Genomic DNA, 23,728 nt, shown 5'->3' with positions numbered 1-23,728 from the left:
AATAAAAAAGATAATGTCATAAAAAATCGATGACCTAAAACGTTGAAATCCTCACAAGTATAGTAATACAAACGCGCATGTGCGCACACGTGTGTGTGTGTATGTGTGTGTGTGTGTGTACATCAGGTGCAGCCTCGCGGGGTGTGTTGCAGAGTGTGTTTGCTGTGTGTAGGGTTAAACTCTGCATGATGAAGATGATGGTGGTGATGATGATGATGATGGCTTCCACTCAGCGACAGCTAATTTGGCACATAGAACAACCATAAGTAACACATTGGGCTAAAAAGAAAAGAAAAAAAAAAGGTGCAACAAAGTCATTACAACGAAAACATTAAAAACCAGTTTGGTTTACAAAAATAAAAGACACCTTGAAAAGGTGACGGCATTTTCTCTATAAGACAATATCTCTCTCTCTCCCCGCCCGCCCGCCCCTCCTAATTGGATAAAGGCTACTATAGAATATCACAGACACAGCCCTAGTCAAACACCCTTTTTCCTATACTGTTTTTTTTTAAGTCACACACACACACACACACACACACACACACACACACACACACGCATGTCACAGCTCTGGAAATGCATCGACAACACAGATGAGGAACATTGTTAACGGCATGAAAAATTAAAACCCCTGAAATTATCTGAGTTCAACAATCCTCTCTCTTCTCTCTCTCCTTCTCTGTCTCGCTGGCCTGTTGTTTTGACCCGCAGCAGCACTTTGTTGTTTTTGTAGACCTTAAGTTAAAGTCCCATCAACAAAAAAAAACGTAATATCCTATTAACACCTGTTTTTTTTAACTGTAATTAACTGGGCTCTGTGTCGCGTTCGGAAAAAGGCGGTATGAAAAAAAATTATTAAAAAAGAATCGTATAACCGGATTATTGTAATCACAACCTCACCCCCGATCTGACACGGTGCACCACTGACTAAAGTGAAAGCGTAAACCACTGATTATGAGTATTTGTGAGCAAAAAGGGGAACATCCAATGTTCTCATCTGGAATGGTTGCAAGACTATGACCAAAAATGGACATGCAGACTTTGGGCCGCGTGTCTGAAACATACGCCGAGTGCTTATGCTTACGTTTTAGGCCCCGCCGCCGCTGTCGCCGCCCTACAGCATGTGTCGCACGCCGGAAATAGACGATATGCACGCGTCACGTCCGCATGCTTGATCGGCTACTTTCCACCACGTGACAAAGAGTACGTCAGGCTTTTTACGTTCCAGCCCTCAGAGGTTGTTTTTTTTTTGTCTTGCACGCAAAACTTAAGTACAACTGAGGTATGAGCGCGAGGCGAGTCGATTGAAAGCTGTCAGACCAAATTCCCCCCAGCGACTTAAGATACACGCCACCCGTCCCCACCCCGAAAACACCACCCTGACCCCATTTCTTTACCCCCCTCACCTCACCGCCAAGCCTGACAGAAGGACAGATTACAAACAGGCAAAACAGAGAAATCCCCATTAATGCAAACAGGCTGTGTAGAGTAGAGTAATATACTGGAGATGCACATAGGAACAGTTGCGTTATATATATACACTCAAAAAGAAAAAGAAAAAAAAAATGCTCTCCTCTCCTCTCAGCCAGTCCACAGGATCCTTCTCATCTCGTCCTGTTGAGTGTAATCGTCACACGGCAAGGGTTACGTCACCATCTGTCTGTGAGAGTTACGTCGGTGCCAATAGTTTAGCCATTCATTCCCCCATATGGAGATATAATATACCCCACCTCGGTGGGTTACAGGTCCCCATAGCAACGGCTGCCGCTTTGGTTGTCAACCGATAAGAATCTCTAAGGGTCTCTATGGCAACTGGCTGTAAAAAAAAAAAAGAAAAAAAGAAAGGAGCCGATCTGGTTCCTGTTTCTGCACTGGAATGGTGATCGGAGCGCCTCCTGTAAATACTCCTGTCAGAGCAGCTCCTCCATCAGGTGACTCAAGTAAATGTTGATGTTGGCACTTCATACACGTTTTTAATCATGGAATGCGGAGCGGACAGAGGAGAGGATGGAGGGGACCGAAAGTCAAGCAGCCTTGTATTTCTCCTCTCTCTCTTTCTCTCTTGAAAGAATACACAAATACATTCCTCGACTAAATCCTGCAAGACTCGACTCTCAAGAGAATAAACAAAATACACAAATACACACACACACACATACATGGATGTGCATCCTTGTCCTGAGCGATGCCATTTTGAGTTTTTCTTTTTTTTTTTTTTTTTTTTAAGTCTCGTCCGTTCTTTTTGTTTTGTTTCGTTTTGTCATCTGGCTGTTGCCCCCCCTCTCTCCCTTGTTCACTCCTGTGATCCAGCCGAGGCATGCCTGGGAGCTGGACTAGCCAGACAGTTATTCTGGGGGCTTCAGGTGAAGAGGAGAGAGTGGGTGTGGCACCGGGCAGAGGGAGGGAAGGAGGAAGGGAGGCGAGGATGGCACAACACAGACCGTCTACTCTCTACGACGTGACGTCTAGAGCGTCTGTCTGCATGCGTGTGTTGTTGTGACTTGAGCGTAAGACTATAAGGCTCCAATAATACTTGGTGTTTAGCACAACACCGGTTGTGAGCTTGTCGGTTGGCTCTTTTTTGGCGCGGGTCGACACGCCAGCTGGCAGAGTACACATCGGGGGGAGGAGAGAGAGCGATGCAGCGATGAGTCGACGTTTTACTAAGCCTGTGTGTGGTTTGGCGAGCCTGCTGCGTCCTCCTGGCTGGCTCGCCGGGGTCGGGGGGGGGGGGGGGGGGTCAAGCATGTTGGGTCACTGTCGCTTAGGAGGAGAGCCCCCCCCCCTCTCCCTCCCCCCTCAGATAAACCTGATTAAATCCCACTCCAGTAGAGAGATACGACAGGGAGAAATCAACGTTCCATTATCACATACATGCAGATTATTCTAAACATGCTGGGTTCCCTCGCTCCCTCTCTCTCGATTTTGATGCCCCGTCCTTCCGTTTTCCTCGACCGGGCGGCTAAAAAAAAGTCCTATGGCAACGTTTTCTTTGGCACGTTTTTCTTTTTTCCTTCCGTCACGTGCTTAACGACTGGTCAACGATATAAGAGTGGTCAATACAGTAAAAGAAGCTGGTGGGGGTTCCGTTTTCCGCCAACGGGTCGTTGTGAGGCTTTATTCTGTGAAGGGGGGGTTCAGGGGCACGTAGACAATGGCCGATACGGAGGGGGGGTTGGAGGGGGCGATGCAGTGTGTGTGCAAGTGTGTGTTATAATAGGTGTGTATGATGTGTGCGTCTGTGTCGTGTGTTTTCTTCTTTTTCTTCACTTCACAGGCCGTTGCTGTTGCGGTGTGTGAGGGGCGGTTTGGACAGCTCCACCCCCCCGGCGCGCCCCTTGCCGATCACCTTGGGCGCGCGGCGCAGCAGCTTCTGGGCCTCCGTGAAGGCTTCAGTCAGCTCCTTCTTCCACTGCACGAACTCTGGGTCGCTCTGAGAGACAGGGACGTGCAGAGAATGTTAGAGAGGCAAGGGCTGACATTTTGGTTGAGATATTGAAAATAGCAGACCTCCAAGCTCACTGTGAACTTGGAGGACGGCTATTATCGGTACTTGATACCACACTGAACTAAGCATAATCAAGATGTGGCAATGTATACACAGAGAGGGCAATTCTTTCAGCATAAGATCCTGCATTTCAAGTTGAGGAGAGTTTGGACAAGGCAATTCTCTTGATTGCTGCCTTCAGGTATGGCATGGAAAGAGGGGCATTTGGATTTCTTTCACCATAGAAAACTACATGGGTAAGCTTAAACTCTGGGTCACTCGGCATGACACAGACAACAGGGGTGACGTCTCATCTTGTCACATATATGAATACATTTTTTTAAGCGTTGGCATAATTATACCTAACGTTGACATGGCACACTGACCATCAAGAAAATGAAAACATGGCACTCCCATGTCAAAAAGGTAGCAGAGCCCTGAATAAAAAGCTATGTGTCGCAGCTTCAAGCACAAACAGGCCTAGTGCATTCTGAGGTGTTCTGCCTATAATGACAACGTGCCCAAAAGCAGCTTGAAAGGGCTAAACAGAAAACCAGCAGAACAGTGTGAAACAGTGACAGTGGGTGGTACGTACCTCACACTGCAACACAAACTGTTTCCCCCCTTTGATGCGAAGCAGGATGCATTTCTTGTCTTTAATCTGTGTCTCTTCCACCGACACAATCTGCTCCATGGTCAGCAGGTTTTGCTGTGGATCACAAAAGAGTTCAAATCAAATCCACTGACAGAAACAAAGGGACATTTGTAGTTTGTTGTCCAGTACGGGGTCAAAACACAACAGGCTTAAAAAGCAGCAGTTAATCATATGTGTTAGATTTATGGTGTGCCAGTGCGCAAGCACACAAGACAGCATTCAACGGTATTGTCAAAGCTCGCACATTGGTACATCTAAGTCTGACAGCTATGCCTTTATTAAAATAAATCATAGGTACTGGTACATACTAGACCAGTGGTTCTCAAAGAGGGGTCCAGCCAGGAACCCTCAGGCTTAAAGGGGGTTTGAAATGGACCCTTAAAGATCTGTTTGAGAACCACTGCACTAGACTGAAAGCAGAGAGTCCTGAACAGTCTTCCTACTAGCAGGAGCTCGGCCAGGGTGTGAGGGAAGAGGCTCTCTACTGACACCTAGAGCAGGACACTGTCCACTACACCGCTCTAAACCATGTGTAAATTCAAAGGACGTAGGAAGAGGTAGGGCTGGTTATACATATCGGTTTTGATATATTAACTGCCCAGTTCTAGGTAGAGTAACAGGGAGGTTTGCTGGTGTTGGGTTTTTTAGCACTCACCGTGTTGGTTTTAAAATGTTTTAGCCACGTGTCCTACAAAGTGTGGAGTTTGGACAGACAGACACACAATGTTCATTCACTGACAAACGCGACAGACAACAAGGGCTTTAGACTACAACGTTCTCAAATTTTATCCTGCAACGTGAGCCATGCCGACATCGCTTTGCAGATTCCCCAGTGTTGCCCGTTTACATGGAGACGCAAGGCGTTTTCCACTCTGGAAGTAGGGAGTCCTTGAGGGAGTTCCAGGGGCTCCCCAGCTAAATGATGGTTAGGAACCAAATGGACCCTTATGGGTCTGTAACCCAGAAGTGTGTCAAAATGGAACCAAAATGTGTACACTGATTGATTTCACAATATAAAACCTTTACATTTGGGTCTGCAGCCTATAATGCAAGTCAAACTGGGGGTCCTTGAAATTAAAATGGTTGGGAAATCACTGCTAGAGCCGTAAAAACCTTCTTTTACGGCATATGTTTTCGAATGGGGATCCGCGGGCTGATAAGTGCCAATTTGGGGGTCCTCGACACTAAAAGGTTTGAGGACCACTGGTCTAAACAGACCAGTGGTCTGTTTAGACCATTTTTCCTGCTGAAAGGCCTGTAGCTTTGTATCTTCATGTCGCTGGCTTCCATTGTAGCTCTGTATATATCTGGGATAGTGTTTTCTGCAGGAGATTCAGTCCGAGTGTATCAAAGGGTGCGTTCGGAAATGTGCACCGGGTGTGTGCTCAGTGTAGTGAGTGCCTAAACCTAACCCTAACCTCAGTAAAACTATGTCTAAACCTAACCCTAACCCCTAAACCTAACCACACCCGGTGCGCATTTCCGAACGCACCCTTTGATACACTCTGACTGAATCACCAGCAGAAAACACTATCCCGTATATATCTGCCAGTGTGAACGCAGCCTAACCGTAGGACAAGCTCACTTCCAGACGCATGTGTGTGTGTGTGTGTGTGTGTGTGTGTGTGTGTGTGTGTGTGTGTGTGTGTGTGTGTGTCTCACCCGTGACTCCCCCTCTCCCCTCCACTCCACTCGGTTGGGGAACAGGTAGAAGTAGCGGCGCTGCCACTGGGTGAGGAAGGGGTTGCCCAGCTTCTGCATGTAGCCGTGCATTATACAGTCCTTCCCCAACGCATAGTCTGGAAAACAAACAACACTAACATGTAGCCGAGCATTATACAGTCCTTTGCTAGTCTTGCGTAGCAAGACAACTATTACATAAGAGTCTGGAACTACACCTCCGAAAATATATTTTAAAATATCTTTAGATTGTATTTTGCTTTTATTTTTCGTGACACTTTTGTATGATGAAGCAGGGCTTTAATTTACGAGAATAAAACAAACTAACGCACAGATTTGATATGAGGTTTCTGCCCGACAGTGAGAATTTTAAGTTTCCTAAAAGGGTTAAAATGCGTCCTGGGTTTTAATGTCAAGTCTGGGTGATCCGACATATCGGCCATGGTTTCACTGGTTTCAGCCTGGCATCCATGTTTTGGGCGTTTGTATTTTCAAAAATGTCACGTCTACTGTGAAAGCTCAGAACGCGTCACAACAACTTGCTATTTTATCGGACGGATACTTAACACATCTGGTGCCAACCCAGTTTGAAAAGGTACTACCGCTGTGCCAACCCCGAGTTTCCCGAGTTTGGGCCGTTTTTGAAAAAAAAAAAAAAAAGTTTTTGAAAAAAAGAAAAAAAAAAATTCAAAATGTTTTTTTTTGACCTCCAGAAATGTATTAGGCATGATCGCGATCGCGAAATTGCATGTTTAACCCCCATACCAACCCATTCTTTCAAACATGGCAGCCATGTTTGTTTACATCTGAAGAAAACATAATGGCTGATAAATCATGAATGCCTGAACGGATTTCCAAGCGGATTTTTTTGTTTGAAAGCTGTGAACAGTGTGCACACACGTGGTGCATCATCTAGGCATGGGCGTGCACTTTTTACACAATTGCGCAATTACATGGAAGTCTATGGTAACCATGGCAACGTGGGACATTGAAGAGAAAAAATCATAGCAACATAAGTGTTAATTTAAATGTATCTATCTAAAAAGTGACAATTTGTTTGAAAGTTAAGTTCTCAACAACACACTGTAATCAATTTCTAAGTTTGTTTTAAATTGATTGGGAAGCCAGTAAGTTGGTAAATTGATGGTCTAGCTTTCTCTGCCAGAAACCTTGGTTGTGGGTCAAGCTCTAGCTCCAACTTCATCACTCAGCATCACTCTGACCCTGCTGGGTTCAGCTAAAAATACCAACACCAACCAGCAGGCCCCAAACAGGGCCTATATATATCTATATATCCTCTCAACCTCAAACCTCATATGTCCCAAACTGTTACTTTTCAGGATTCAAATAAAAAAGTAGCTAGAAAAGCTTGTGGATCTGCTACTTTTGGGCCGCTGTAGCCAGATCAAGTAAGAGCGTTAATTTGACAAAAAAACACAAGCAGTTAGAATATGGAGATAACAGGTTTCTGCCCGGCAACAACGGTATACTATGCGGAAGTGATGGCCAAGCTACTTGGAAAATATAGTAAGCTACACTACTAGTTACTCTTGATTATAGCTCAACTACACTACAAGCTATCCCCAGAGAAATGTAGCAAGTTACACTACAGGCTACAGGGCAAAAGTAGTGAGCTACATCAATACGTTTTTTTTTTTTAATACATTTTTTGATCAAGAACAACTTTCCACCAAACAAATGGGCAGGCAAAAAATGCTCAGTTTGGTTGTTTATTATACAACAAACTGAAACTGGAAACCCTCTTCTGGCTTTAAATGAAATATGTACCCCTCAATATTGGGGACACTATTGCAAAATTGAGTGGTCGATTTATTTATTTATTTTTCCCAACCATGATGGCCAAGCTACTTGGAAAATGAAAAGCTACATTACTAGGTATTCTTGATTAAATATAGCTCAACTTCACTACAAGCTAACCCCAGAGAAATGTAGCAAATTTCTGTTACGCTAGTTAGAAATGTAGTTAAGCTATGTAGCTAAGCTATTTGTAGCTAGCTACTGCCCATCACTGCTATGCGGTGTAATGTGTGCAGCTCTCACCTTCTTCGTGACCCAGCTGCTTGTTCTTGGCTCTCTTGCGAGCCTCGTTCTTGTCCGTGTCGGAGTTGACGGCCTCGTAGACGGTCTCTGCCACCTCCTGCTGCCAGCGCTCCGAGATGACCAGAGGAAAGTTCTTGTACAGCTCCTGGTCGCTGTCCAGCAACTGGAGAGAGACAGACACACCAAGGTGTTACGGTTTGGACATTTAGCAGACACTCTTAATCCAGAGCGACTTTCAATAAGCTAGGACAGCACACGGTAATATATCAATCAGGGCACACAAGCGGAGTGGAGCGGTGACAAAAGCTGCTCCGCGCTCCAGAGGGCTCTTGTCCCACTCGCTCGTCACTCTGGTCGGCCACCGGGCCGCTCTGCTCCCCGCCGCTCTGTCACTCAACTTGATTTTCGCATCTCTCGCTCCACGCTCCGCTCAAGGTTGTCAATCAGAGTCAAAAAAGTAGTTTGCTACCATGTCGGAAACACTTTCTCCTTTGCCAGTGTGTTCCCAACACAAATGGCTGCGGTAACGTGAGCCTCGGCTTTGATGGAGACTTGGAGAGCTGTCCACTCGCCACTGTTTTGTTGGAAACATGCGGCGCGCCGCCCCAACAGGATCGGCTCGGAGCGGAGGAGGGTCGGCGCTCAGACCCATTATAAAAGTCTCTCGCTCACGCTCAACTAAAAAAACGGCTCGCTCCGCTCCCCGCACCGCTTGTGCTCCACTCCGCTCATATGCCCTGATATCAATACATCAACATCAATACATCAAACGCATTGAAATACTAACCCAGTCGAAAATGGCCTGACATCACTCTATATAAAAAATGCTATCTAAAATACATGTATGGTCATTGAGGGTAGGCAAGTGCTACAGTAAGTGTTTCTGATTTTTTTCTCTCTTTCTTTTAGGCATTAAAAAAACAAAGTAATCTCTTGGGTGAAGTGTTCCTTTAACATTGTCAGACGCAGGATAACAAACAAGTAGAACATCTATCTAAGCTGACATCAGCAGAGGAGGAACACCGTGTCATTAACATCTACCATGACAGCAGAGGAACACGGTGTCATTCTGGAAAGCAGGACAGTGAAATAAGAAATAGTTTTGACCTGAGGTGTCCTCTAGCCCAGCGGTTCACAAACCTTTTAGCCCGAGACCCAAAAGAGAGATTAGACGTTTGCCCGGAACCCAAACTAGTGAAAACAGCAGATCTACAAGTTCACAATGCGGCACTTCGCGCCGCGTTGCAGGCTGTAGATCGACTGTTTTCACCACGTATTAAACATTTTGTGTTCTAATTCAGTGTTTCTCAAATGGGGGTACGTGTACCCCTAGGGGTGCGCGGAGGTACTGCAGGGGGTACTCAAGATAATGCCCCCCAAAAAGAAAAATAGAAGTATAAATCATGATACTAGAAGGAGAAACAACATGACACTTGGATGAACTTGTTGTGAGCCTGAAACACATACCAGGCAACTGGGATGTGTTTGAATGCAAGTTATTGACATGAAAACTGTACTGAACTGTTTTGGCCAGTGTTGAAACTCTCACTCCCTTTGTCTATGTTTTGTGATGTTATATTCTTGAAAAGGGGGGTTATCATATACCGCTAGTTATGGTTTTAATTGCAGTTGGGAAAATGTTGTTGTTGGATAAAGGGGGTACTTGGATTCAAAAATCAGCGAAAGGGGGTACTCAAGCCAAAAAAGATTTAATCTAATTTATGGAATTTCTTTGATTTTGGTTGTCTTGGGTGTTGCGCTCTGAAAATAGTAGATCTGCGCGACGCGTCGTGAGCTTGTAGATCAGCTATCTTCAGCATGCATGCGTCCCAAACCGATGGACCACAATGGGCAGAGAGCTTCGTGTGTTATCCTTTTTAGAATGGCTTTTCTCTTTTGTAACAGTACTTGGTGACAAAGTATGGGAAATGGATAGTATTACTAAGTAGTGAAAGCAGGCGTGTGTGTGTGTGTGTGTGTGTGTGTGTGTGTGTGTGTGTGTGTGTGCGCGCGCGCGCGAGTGTGTTACCTTAATGCCCTTGGTGTCCTCTTCATCGAAGGAGCCAATGTCAAAAGCATCTGCAGCGTTGACCTCTCCCCTGGGAGGGATGAGGGGCGGGGAGTACTGCAGGACACAACAACAAGACAGTCATCAAGATGCTTCAAACACTTACTTTGGACTGCTTAACCCGTTTTAGACCCGAGGACCCAATTCTACAAACGTTTTCAAAATACCAACAGTTTTCTGAAAAACCTATGTTTATATATTAGTGGTTCTCAAACCTTTTAAAATCAAGGTCCCCCAGAATTAGATGTATTTGGAAGTCACCTTTACAACAAAGTACAGCTTGTAAGCATCGGGCAAACGTGTGGGTAGCGCTGACCCAAGATTTGCCAAAATGGCCTGTAATGCTGTTCTGCTGGCATTCACTCTCATTTTGGGCTTCGAGTGCTGGCAGGTGTGTGCCAGTCACAGGTATGTGCCAGTCACAGGTGTGTGCCTAGCACCTGAGCATGGGTTCTGCCAGAATTTGAGACCTAATGCTATCCTCCAGGATGACAACCCTCACCCCCACAGAACCAGGATCATCACAGAGTACCTCTAGAATTTGGGAAAGGGGAGGATGGAATGGCCTGCCATGAGTCCAGACCTCAACCCATTTGAACACTTGTGGGATCAGCTTGGGCGAGCTGTACGTGCTAGAGTGACCAACAGAACCACGTTGGCCGACTTGTGGCAAATTCTGGGTCAGCGCTACCCACACGTTTGGCTGTGTTGCTCATTCCACGAATGCCAGATGCTTACAAGCTGTACCTCGTTGTAAAGGCGACAAATAAATGATAAAAAATGATTTACAATTTACAAGACAAGTTTGAGAACCACAGGTCTAGCTGACAGCACACTCACTGACCCAAAAAGAAAACAGCAGTAGGCTGACAGCTAAACAACACTAAACTAAATGTGTTATCAGTATTCCCTGAACTAAAGTGAACAACATAACTGATGCAGAGAATAGCAGCACACACCTTCTGGAGGTACACCTGCTGCCAGTCCAGGCCGTTGAAAAATAGATGCTCTTTCACCTCTGGTGCCCTGTGAGGGGGAGGGGGAGAACGATAGAGGGGGGAGAGCGATAGAGCGAGAGAGAGAGACACACAGACAGACAGAGAGAGAGAGAGCTCATTTTCAAACATGTTATCCCACATCCATTCACCAGGTGGCAGTGTTGGCCACGCTTAAATTCAAAACCAACATACTAGTATTTTACTTTGTCAACTATCAATACCATGGCCAGTCATACTGTATATGGAGGATCATGGCTATTCATATATGGAGCTAGTCATATATGAAGGCTCATTTGCAGAAGTGATGAAGTCATTTATGAACAGGTCTTTATTACATAATCAATAAAAAAAAGAAGAAGAAAGGTGAGTCATTTCCCCCACTTCAGTTTTGCCCGTGCGCTCACCTAAATAAATCCTGCTGGAAACCTAAACGAACTAACTGTCTGCTTAACAGACACGGAAACCTAAATGAGCTAACTGTCTGCTTAATAAAACTATACGTTAAAGATGTTTCACATTACATTTTACAGTTTAGGCATTTAGCAGACGTTTTTAATCCAAAGCGACTTACAATAAGCAGGTATAATACATCAATATAATAAGCAAGATAATATGTCGGTACATCAACAACAATATACCAATGCATAGGAATATCAAACTAGAAAAACAATGACATAGGTAGACCACGCACCTAATCAGTTAAAAAAAGTTTCTAAAACCTAAAAATGCTATCTAGCTTCATGTGTGGTCATTGAGGGAAGGGGAGTGTCACAGTAGTGCTACATTGTCCTAAACACTCTGCTGTGATTGGTCGAATGCTCTGTCTGAAGTGCCGATGACAGCTTCTTGTTGTCGCTCTCTGATTCTTTGTAGCATTAGAAGATTGTGCAAGATAGTCTGGCATGAGACGAATAGGCTAATGACTGTGTCTGTCTGTCTGTGTGTGTGTGTGTGTGTGTGTGTGTGTGTGTGTGTGTGTGTGTGTGTGTGTGTGTGTGTGTGTTTACGTGTGTGTACGTGCACGCGTCCTACCCTCGGCCCAGACAGCCCAGCCTCTTGGCCACGTCTCGCTGCAGCAGTCCCTCCAGCAGACCTTTCAGCTCCTCCGTGAAGGAATCTGGCAGCTCCACATTCTGCAACAAGAGGAAGTCAAAAACAGTTACGCACCAACACCACACGACATGACACGACACAGTCTGATCACTTTCACCTCTCAGCCACTTAACCAGTCTGGCTTCTCTCTCTCTCTATACTCTATAGAGCAGGGGTGCACACACTTTTTTGATGTGAGATATACTTTTAAAATGACTAGCTCAACATGATCTACCCATCCAAAATGTTTTAGCTGAGGGCCTGAGGGGGGCTTTGGAATAGCAGCACTGGGCGTTACATTTTAGACAAACAAACTAACTGTAAGGGGGAAATAAATGGGAAATACTGGGGGAAATGTCTTTATCCCATTTCTGTGGTAAGTTTTGGGGTTCTTTGTAATGCTACTGACTCTTGAACAAAGTATTAGCCTGGCGGGGCCATACGTCATACTGCGTTCACTCACTCATTCCTTCCCCAGTATAACGTCTGGCCTTCGGCCTATTGGCAGCTTGAAAAGTGGGCGGGAGTACTTGCCTTGACAGACAGACTCCTCCAACCAATCAGCGTAGCAAAACATCTCTCAGCCAGTCGGAAGAACGGCAAACAAACACGTCTTTTCGGCCGATGAACTCCGCTAGCGCATCCCCCATGGTCCTTTTTAATTGTTGTAATTGATTCCAACTCTGAAATAACTGCACTTATTGCTTGTTTTATCGTTAGAGCGTTAACTGTTACACTTGTTGCATCGCGAGGGCAGCCATTGTTGTTTTGAAAATGCTGCAGCATGCATCTACGTCACCGTCTACACATGGACCAATCAGGGAAAGCTTTTCACTTGTTGTCAGGAAGACTACGTTTGTTGTGCCCCGATCAGAAAATAATCAGGATACTCGCTGCCTATGCCAGGAAGGCCAGACGTTACACTGTGGAAGGAATGAGTGAGTGAACACAGTATGATGTCGGGCCCCGCCAGGCTAACAAAGTATTGCATTGGAGGTTTGCCTACATTAGAAGCCATGAAGGCAGCTGACAGGCCCTTCTTGATGTCATATTGGCATATTCTTTTTATATTTTAATTATATATTTTTAGAGGCATGTCATGTGGTCTACCTGCACACCCTTGGTGATCTACTGGTAGATCACAATCTACCTTTTGGGCACCCATGCTATAGAAGGTTTGCGCATGCATAAAGTGAATGGCAAATCAAGTGGCAAAGTGAGTTTAATGTCGTTTAATGCAATCAGACAGGACTTTTCTGTTTGGATGTATGGGCTGTCAAGGCCAGAAAGTTAGATTTTGCCACTCAGTAGGCGTTCCCGCATAAGTTCTTGGGTATGATGATGATGTCACGCGTGTACCCTCTATTCACAGACTTTTTCAGGCTGGGAATATAATCTTATTTGAACTGGGGAGGGAGTCTGAGTCCCTGACAAGCACTTGTAGGAATTGTAGGTGTTGAGGCATTCGATTAAAGGCCTGTCCATACTCGCTCCGAAAAATAACTTTTCGTCTGAAAGGTCCAGTTCAACTACAAAATGTAAATTCTGAAAAGCATTACCCCGAATTAGAGTTCGGAATACATTTAGAAAGCTTGAAATGGAGATATTCCGCTTGAGTGGTACTTTTATTTTAGGTACTGTAAGTATATTATGATGCCAGTACTTTTGTAATTTCACTCAAGTACATTTTTAATACAGTACTTTAACTTATAACAGAGTATATTTATACATTGTGGTATTGATAGGTACTTTTACTTAACACTTACGCTGCCATAGTTTTGCCATAACTAAAGTAGATTAACTGCCAAGGCCTTTTCCTGTTTTATTTACCCGGTTTTCAGTGGAGCGGGCGGGTGTTTCCAGTCCACAACCTCAAACTAGGACTTTTCTTTCAAGCGGAAAAGAAAAAATACAACCGCGATGATCCGTGTGTATGTTATGGTCCATAGAAAACAGGCTGTTCTGACCAAACGGGCGATATGGGAAAAGACGCTAAGATATATCCATGTTTCTGCAGTCAGGGTGAATACAATTCAATGGGAGCCAGAAGTCTGCGGATGTTGTATCCCGCGAAGAATCATGGGAAACTGAGTTTTTTCGCTCACTCCCGGGCCATGGCGACGCGGGGGGGGGGGCTATCGGTTACCATGGTAACCAGATAACAAGTCCCTGAACCGGTGTGTGGACGTGTTAGGCATCCTGTGTGTTAAGTAATGAACGCGAATACTTTCTGCGCCACTGGGTTCTCTTCTATCATGTTTATGTAATAAAAAACATTAATCAAACTTTGATAAACACTCAGAAACCTCCTATCTCCAAACTTTTTTTTGGTGTGTGTGAATTAAATGTCCTACTTCATCATACAAGAGTGTCGCACAAAAGTATATTTTAAATACCTTTGTGTGCTCAACACTTGAAGTGTTGAAGTGTGTCTGTCGAGTCAAAGGTCATGTCTCACCTAGACACAGGACAGGATCTGACTAGAATTTTGACCTGATGGTCAACATTCAATTTATCCCCTGAGCAAGCAGGCAAGCTCTATTAGCTCAATGGTAGATCCGGGGTAGAAAAGGAAAGTTACAGCAATAAAATAATATATATATATATATATTTATTTTTTTTCTAAAGACAAAGTACTGGTTTGGGACTTTGGTTTTTTAAGATTTGTTTTGGGGCTTTTATGCCTTTATTGATAGGACAGTAGACTGACAGGAAATGGGGAAGTGACACGCGGCAAAGGTCGTCCGGATCGGGAATTTAACCGGCGCCGCAAAAAGTTATTTTGGCAGGCCTTGATGGCCGATTTTACTTGGTTGCACGCTGAACATATCCAATCACGACAGGTTGTAAACTTGTAGATCTGCTCTTTTCAGAGCGCAACCCCTGAGCGCGACCAAACATTAAATGACTTGTCTTTTAGTTCTACTGGATCTCTTCTCAACTAGTCCCTCCCTAACATTATAGTCTGGTTTTTATTTTCTGACAGAATTGGCAATATATGTTTAGTCTTAGTCATCATAGCTTTAGTTTTTATTCAGTTTTCATCAGTGAAAGAAGGTAGTCGACGATACAAAATCTGTGTCACTCTAGATTTGAACCACTTTAACCATTATTTTATGCTTTAACTATTCAAAAATAGCAGATATACAAGCTCACAGCGCGGCACTGAGTGCTGCGCTGCGAGCTTGTAAATCTGCTATTTTTGAAAAAAAAAAACATTATTTTTTTGCAAGTCTTTGAATATATCTTTTTTAAAGTGCACATTTGTAACACTCATTGTGTCTAAAAATACATATTTAGCCACTTGTACGCATGTCCCCACCCACTGAAATCAAAGATCGCCAAAACAATAGAAAACAGTAAATGAAAACATTTTAACACTCATCTTTTCTTTTCTCTAATTACAATCTAAAATATGAACCCTTGTTGTAAAACACCAAAGTTGTCCTTTAAGTGGACAGCGTGAACACAGAGGGACGTACGGGGTTTCCACCCAACAGTGCAGAGGATCTATTAGAGAAGGCTCTTCTATTCTTAGCCGGCACTGGGTCAGGACAGGCCTGAGTCACGCTGCGGGGCGACCAGCGCAGCGCGCAGAGAGCAGCCCCAAGCGGGGCGACCAGCGCAGCGCGCAGAGAGCAGCCCCCAGCGGCCCGCAGACAAGACAGGGAGGATTACCAGGGGGGGTGGGGAGGGGGGGATGAAGCAGATTTAAGTGGCTGGATTGAAATCCCTAATCTGGATTTATTACGATGTTAGATTAAGGCCGTGTGGCTGCCGTGCGCTTTCTCTGGTGCCACCGGGGGCTTGTGTGGGGGAGGGCGGGAGGAGAGAGAGAGAGAGAGAGAGAGAGACACACACAGAGAGAGAGAGAGACTAACCTCCTCAATGTGTGAATGACATCATGACCTTGTGCGTTAACAACTTAAAGCAGCACTATTTAACTTTTTCTTAATGAATACAATCTGTATGGTAGAGTATGTTAATTCAACATAACTTATACAATTGGGGTGGTTGTGATCTCCCCGCTCTTCAAAAGGTCATGGCAAAGGTCAAAAGGTCAGGATCTGACACATATTTTGACCTGATGGTTGAGATTCAATTAATCCTCTGAGAGAAAAAAAAATAAAATAAAAAAGTCTGGGTTCAAATCCAGTGCAGCTTTAAGGGACCTAGATACTTAATAGGCGAAAACAGCCGATGTAAAAGCTCACAACACTTTGCGATGTGACCAGGGCAGGAATTTCACGGCCGTCGTTGCCCCTCTCTTTGGCCGTGTGCCCCTCGACAAAATGACATGTCCATTGTCCGAACGGCCACAGTGGCCGTGGTGCCCCAGTGCCCTAACAAACGCCCAAGCAGTTCACAATTTCATTGAGGAATAAAGAGGAGACGAAAATGTAGTTAACAAAATAAAGACTGGGCTAAAATCTGTCTTCGTTTTAGTTCACGAACAGAGACGAGATGAAATATTTCCTGTGACGCACATCACGGTCTGTTCACAAACAGCTGCTGCTTTCTGACTGCAGCGCGCACGCACGCACGCAACCACACACACACGCACGCACGCACGCAACCACACACACACACACACACACACACACACACACACACACACACACACACACACACACACACACACACACACACACACACACACACACACACACACACACACACACACACACACACACACACACGCGCACACGCACGCACACACGCACGCGACTAGAGAGAGAGTTGAATGGACATACTGCGCTCGGTCAGTGTGCTCACAGCAGTTACAAAACTACAAAGCACCATGGGACGATGTTTATCTGTCGCAGAGCCACGCAACAAAATAAAGGAATGATAAGGCTTACACTTACCTCAACTCTAGCGTTGGCCAAACCAAATCCATAAATAAATAAAATCCATATATCATGTACTGCAGTAACGTTAGCCTAGCATGTAGCAACAAACAACACACACAAACTCAACAGGCTCGCCCGCTCGTGTGCGCGCGTGTGCGTGTGTTTATTTAGCTACTGGACTTGTGGTTCTGCAGGTGTTGTTCAGTAATGTTAGGCTGTGGCTACTGAGTTGTGGGTTCAGTTGGATGAACTGTCTACTGCCTGGTGCTGTCTTACTGTAGGCCTACTGTACTGTACTGTACTGTACTGTACTGTACTGTACTGTACTGTACTGTACTGGGACCGTTTGTAATCCTTAAAATTGTGTTTTTCATCAAAAGGATGAGAGGAAATGGTGTGTGAAATAATTATCATTAGATGTAAATCTTTGTCTCCTGACAAAACATAAAGGGGTAAATCCTATTAGTAGACCTTGTATCAAGTAGTGTCCTGTAGGCCTACTCTTCTTATGCAAACTTCTATGAAGTATTCAATCAATTAATCAATGAAAGTGCAGACTTGACGTTTAAGCTAAATTAATGATGACCGTGGACTTAAAATCATTGTTTTAACTGATGGCCTTCCTGCCCTGGCACTTGGCCTTTGTGCCCTCAAAAGATTTACGATACTAAAGGCCAAGTGGCCTTGACCCTAACATGACAAAATTCCAGGCCTGTATGTGACATGTTCGGAGCTTGTAGAATGGCTATTAGGAAAACAAAAAAATATATATATAACTAGCTACAAAAAATAGGGTTAAGACAGGCAACAGATACTTCTGTTCCAGATGCTATAGAACAGAGGGAAATTGAAAGTAGCAGCCTTCAGCTGTAACGGTCCTAGAATGTGGAACTGCCTTCAACAGCTCTTTAGCACTGCTTTTATCTATAGGTTTCAGAATTACTATTATTATCATTTTGTTGATTGTCTTTATTTTTTATTTTTCAAATGATTTGTATTATCTTTTTTCTGTGAGGCCCAATGTGCCTCACAGAAGTTGCACCTGCTGAATGAAGTGTGCCATTTAAATAAAGTTTGATTAACGATTGCTTGATTGAAAATGCTTTAATTTCAAATTATAGTGTAATAACGTGGCATCGTCATAAACACTAAGTAGGTTAAATTGCAGATCAAGTCCACCCCGCCCAACATTTCCACACTCAAAGAAGCTCAGATGTCAAGATCCGCCCTGCTAAACACACTCTAGCTCTGTTTGAACAATGATAGTCATGTCATTGTATTTGTATTCTATCTGTGGTGACTTCCTTGATGATTATGAAAAACCTAAGATGTGTTTTGTTACAGGGGCTTTTGTTCATGGATTCTATCAGATTCTATTTGTCAAGCTTGGGAAAGAAGCCAGTACACACAACAACCACAATTCTGAGCTGCAAATTGAAAGTATTATGTGAATATACTGTAAAGTGGCGTCTTATAAACCCATGACGGTTGGGTGCTTTGTGTGCAGGACATGAAAATCAATCAATCATGTACAGCCAATATTGTAACCAGAATGCACAGTACAACTAGATACTTCCTCCACTCGTGAAGTCATTACTGTGCAGTTTACTTCTGCAACCTGTACAACTTTTCACTTTATTGTCCCCCTTTTTTTTAATCGGGCTAAACAAACCCCAGTGCACGCAAAGGGAGAAGCCACCGATCAGACCGCTTATTTGCTCGGCCAAGTGGATGGGATTTAAAAAACTCACTTGTACACCAAAATGTGTTTTAATTGAAATAGGTCCAATATTTATATGCGATTAAACATGTGATTAATTTTGATTAATTCAATAATTACAAAGCCTCAAATATTTTAATCGAGTCCCAGCCCTAATTTTAAATCATTTCCATGTAATTATAAATAAACCACAATGGGAACAAGTCCCCAGAACTGTTTGTTGTGTTATCCTTTTAGCCTTAATGTCTGACTGCACCCCGTGCTGTTTACATATCTGACCTATAAAGTATTCAATCAGTCAAAGCAGCTGATATAAGTAAGTAGGTCGGAGAGGCTTATTATTGCCAGTACCAGCCGAGAATGCCAGAGTCTATCCCTGTATCACAATGCGCTAGACTCCTGAGAGATGGAACCGCCGCACCTACCATCAGCTCCTGTACTTAGAATTTAGACAATATTGTTGTCTAATTTATGTAATGGTTAAGGATGGGACGATAATCGTTTATCGTGATAAAAAAATACATAATTGTATTGTGGAGATTTAAATTTATCGTGAAATTGTGCTTCGTCATGCACTGGGATCAATTCACCTTTTATTTGCCAAGCTGCATATCCGGTGGATAGTAACCGACCTGATTATGTTAGGTAATTAAGTAGCCTATCAAAAGTAATTAATTAATAAGTATCACCGTGATGCGCACAGCGGTAAAAGCATGAAAATATGATATCCCAGATATGATTCTATAACGTAAAGCAGTCTTATTCCACAATGCTTTAATATAAAGTTTTTTTACAGGGGTTCAGAAATGACTATTCTACATGTAAAATATGTCTATAAACAAATAGCTTAATTCAAGGAACTGCCACTTTAAAACGGACATGGAAACAACATACTTGATAGTTTTTTTTCTCTATCAAATCTCTTTGAGTTGATCCACAAGGATTGCGTTGTGAGCCCATGATAATGGAAGTTGGGGATATTTTGATTATCGTGATTATATCATAAAAAGCAATTTTCTTAGGTCACAGTAATCGTGACATGACATTTTAATATCGTCCCGACCCTAGTCATAGTACATTACGGTAGTTGTCCCTTACCTACTTTTAATGTGGCAAATACGCTGACACAAGAAGTGAACAGCATGTAAATACATCACGTGAAGTTATCCTATTACCGTAGGTCAGTGCATTAACCACGTGAACCACACTGACGGTGAGGCATTTTAATGTGGTAAAATACATTGACATAAGAAGCCAACAGCATGTAAATATGTGAAGTTGTCCGGCGTGTGTATTATGTCAGCGTGTTAACCACAGGATCCACATGGCAGGATAACACCTTACAACGTGGTTTATATGCCAGAAGCCAACGTGCACAATGTAACACGAGGGGTGTGCGCACGTACGTACGCACGGATCAGCAGAACAAATAAAGGAATGCAAAAGATCAAATGCAAATGTCCTGCCACCGTTTCCTGTTCTCTGTTGGCTGTAATGCCACAGTGCTCTGGAGGTGGTGATGGTTGAAACGTGACCAGACAGTATGAGCCTGGGGTTCATTTTCAAGGACCCCCCAATAGTGGGATGTGCAAAAAGTGTTACTTTCCGGGAAGAACTTTTAGTCACAAGCTCTTGTTAATACTTTTCTTTGGTTCAGTATTCTCAAAATAATAATAGTAATAGAAAGATAATAATACAAATAAAAACAGACACTTCACCACTTTCAGACATTTTCAAAAATAGCAAAAACAGGTTCATTCAACTTTGAATGAGAAGCTGTGTCCAAACCTTTGACCTCACAACGCGTGGCTCACATGGCAACATGTTTTTGACTTTTGCCATTTCTGCTACTTTTGCACAACAACGAATCCCAGTGTAAAGGCCAGTCCATACTCTCTCCGAACTTTCCGTCTGAGAGTTTCCGACGTGCAGCTTTCTGAACTCAAATTCGGAGTGATGCTTTTCCGAAGTTGCGAGTGACGTCATTTTGTAGTTGAACCCGACCTTTACGACAAAAAGTTCGGTTTCGGAAAACTTAAGAGTCCATCTGGACTCTTAAGAAAAAACGTAAGAGTCCATCGGATGTTGAGAACCAGTGCCATTAGAGGCACCAAAAACACTCTTCTCTTCATTGTTCTTAAGGATGCTGCTGGTTTAATCTGATGTAAATTTTACCTCTAAATAAAGTTCTACCTACGGTAAACACAGTAAATAAGTGTGTTTAGGTAGGAAATACAGCTGTCAAGGTGTTATGGTGTTTGAAGCAGTGCTCTCTACCCCCAGGTAAAGTCAGGGCGTTAGGGACAGTGTTTGCATGTGTCTTACCATAGTGAGCGTCATGCGGTCAATCTCATGTTTGTCTTTGGTCTTGTGCTGCCTGAAGGGACTGTGCCTATAGAGACAAACAAACTGTCATCAACACCGTCTCCGACACACCTAATGTGACACACTTGAAATCGGCCTTCCCCAACCGAACCCATAGATCTTTTAAATCTATTTAGAGTAGCCATTCATGTTTACCCCCCTTTTTTCTCGCAATGTAGTTGTTAATCCTATACATTACTGGGTTTGCCACTGCTACTGAATGACCTGCCAGTGAGGGCTGTCACGATTATTACATTTTACATGACGATTAATTGTCACTCAAATAATTGCGATTAACAATGTATTTGTGTTTTTGTCATTGACTATTACATTTCTGTTTGGCTTTTAGGTTTTGAAGTTGCACATGGCAGATAAGACACGTAACCTAAATATAATAAAGAAATTAATGACATATTTGACTTTAAACTTGTAAAAGAATACCGATAGTGGAAATAGCCAATCTACAAGTTCACAACACGTCGCATCACAACGCATTGTGAGCTTGTAGATCTGCTATTTCCACTAGTTTTGAATTTTCTTGAAAATATAAAAAATGTTCAACATGGAAACGATTATGACAAAATGATTGCGATATCGTCAAATATTGCGATTAGACGATTACAGTATGTAATAATTGTGACAGGCCTACCAGTGAGGACATACTTTAGTATCCTACTGGCTCAACTGAGAGAGAGAGAGAGAGAGAGAGAGAGAGAGAGAGAGAGAGAGAGAGAGAGAGAGAGAGAGAGAGGTTCTTACCCTCGGAGGAGTTTGAAGAGCATGCAGCCCAGCGAGAACCAATCAGCACTGCTGTCATACGCTGTGCCTTTCTGAAGGACCTCCGGAGCCATGTAACCATGGGTACCACTGGATGGGACACACACACACACACATTATTACACACACATATACAGTATACCTACAGGGGTCTTCAACAGGGGGTCCTTAGAGTTACTACAGGGGGGCCTCCAAATCCTTGTGTGATAGGAGAATTCTTGAACCCTCGCATCCCTATTCCGAAGAGAACTTTGATCTACAAGCTCTCAACGCCTTGCGGCACGAGGCGTTGAGAGCTTGTAGATCGGCTATTTTCAGCAAATAGGTTTGGTGTAGAGGTAAAAGCAGAGCAGACCAAGTACATAGTGAAAGGTCAAGTTTACAAATTATCAACGATTTAAGTGGTTAAATGTGTGAAAATACCAATTAACATGAATCCAACCTATACTGATGACAGTGCTGTCAAACAAGTCTATGAATCTATCTATGAAATCGATGAAAATCCCTGCTTCATCTCTCTCTCAGGTAAGGGGTGCTTGGCCTGAAAAAGTTGAAGACCCCTGATCTACAGTTTACAATGACAACCGTGCATTTGTGAACTGTACTGTCAATGAAGCATGCACTTAGAGACCCCCTGCTGTAGAGGCACTGTGATGGCTCTTTGGAGGAGGTCTCTGACGGTCAAGGCCGTCATGTTTCAAGGCTAGTGCAGCACAAGGCATTCATGTCCAAACGGGTATTCGGCGCGTGCACCGTCAGTGGACATTGATCAGCGACGTGCCGAGTCCAGTGTTGATTTCGTCGACTAAAACTATGACGAAAAACTTTGTCGACTGCGTTTTTTTCACTGACAAAAACTAAATAAAAACTAAATAAAAACTAAGCTGTGATGACTAAAACTAAGACTAAATATATTGACAATTTCATCATCAAAATAAAAACTAGACTAAAACGTTAGGGAGGGACTAGTGCTGAAGAGAGTCATTTAATGTTTGGTTTCTCTCAGGTGTTGCATGCTGAAAATAGCAGATCTACAAGCCCAAAGGCCTGCCAAAATACATTTTAGTTGACTAAATCAACTGTAGATTTAGACGTCTAAAAACGTATATTTAGTCGACTACAATTAGACTAAAACTTTTCAGGTGACTAAATTATGACAAACTAAATGACATTTTATTCAAAAGACTATGACTAAAACTAAATCTGCTGTCAAAAACAACACTGGCCGAGTCTTGACTTTATTGTCAATGTTCCACTGTCGGGTTACTTGGCGTTAGCTGGCAGACAAGCACAGTCTTACTGGAGACTGGATTTCACTCTGTTATCACGGCTCTCCTCAGTCTTCATAACAGTCAGCGCATGCGGCCGAAGCCCCACTCCCAGTCAAAATAATGTGCTTTGACTCCAAGGTAACGGATTACTGCAATAGTGAAATCCAATAGTCTCCAGTGAGCGCAACTGTGCTTGTGGCCGCCCCAAAACCTCCGCCACTTTGGTCGTCTTGTCTTGCATCTCGCGTGTCCGTGCATTCGCTTCCTGGCTGCCCAGACTACGGAGTGCGCCGAGGCTCAAACATCATCGCGTTAATCGCGCGTCGAGTACAAAGGATTTCACGTTAATTAAGTTAAAACTCTTTAACTTCGAATATACATATATTTTACATTGCAGTCAAGAAAAACGAGCCCAAGTAACAAAACCACGAGAAAGAAAATTAACGAGGTAAGTTTTCATCATTGTCGTCATAAGGTCAAGTGCTACGGGCTGAGTTTTCCTCACCCAGCACCTTTGCAGGTAGCAAAACCTCCATTTATCATATTCTACTATACGTCTAGTATGTAGAACACGTGCGTGCCCCCACACACACACACACACACACGCACACACACACACACACACACACACACACACACACACACACACACACACACACACACACACACACACACACACACACACACACACACACACAC

General features: G+C 43.6%; 1 protein-coding gene across 1 annotated transcript in view; it reads right to left on the bottom strand.

Moving 5' to 3' along the window:
• Positions 1-1,426: 1,426 nt before the first annotated feature.
• grk3 (G protein-coupled receptor kinase 3) overlaps positions 1,427-23,728 on the bottom strand; it is a 117,008-nt gene continuing 94,706 nt past the window's right edge. Inside the window, exons 13-21 of the mRNA XM_080742733.1 lie at positions 21,741-21,848; positions 20,943-21,009; positions 11,985-12,085; positions 10,914-10,980; positions 9,916-10,011; positions 7,887-8,049; positions 5,808-5,944; positions 4,086-4,199; positions 1,427-3,436 (exon numbers count right to left, since the gene is read on the bottom strand). Of these exons, the coding sequence (XP_080598859.1) occupies positions 3,275-3,436; positions 4,086-4,199; positions 5,808-5,944; positions 7,887-8,049; positions 9,916-10,011; positions 10,914-10,980; positions 11,985-12,085; positions 20,943-21,009; positions 21,741-21,848 (1,015 nt within the window). The 3' untranslated portion in view covers positions 1,427-3,274. The remainder of the gene's footprint in view (positions 3,437-4,085; positions 4,200-5,807; positions 5,945-7,886; positions 8,050-9,915; positions 10,012-10,913; positions 10,981-11,984; positions 12,086-20,942; positions 21,010-21,740; positions 21,849-23,728) is intronic.

The sequence above is a fragment of the Nannobrachium achirus genome, assembly GCF_963921795.1.
Source record: "Nannobrachium achirus genome assembly, chromosome: 15".
Taxonomy (NCBI): domain Eukaryota; kingdom Metazoa; phylum Chordata; class Actinopteri; order Myctophiformes; family Myctophidae; genus Nannobrachium; species Nannobrachium achirus.
The sequence above is the reverse complement of the archived record's forward strand: the minus strand, read 5'-3'. Positions and strand labels throughout refer to the sequence as shown.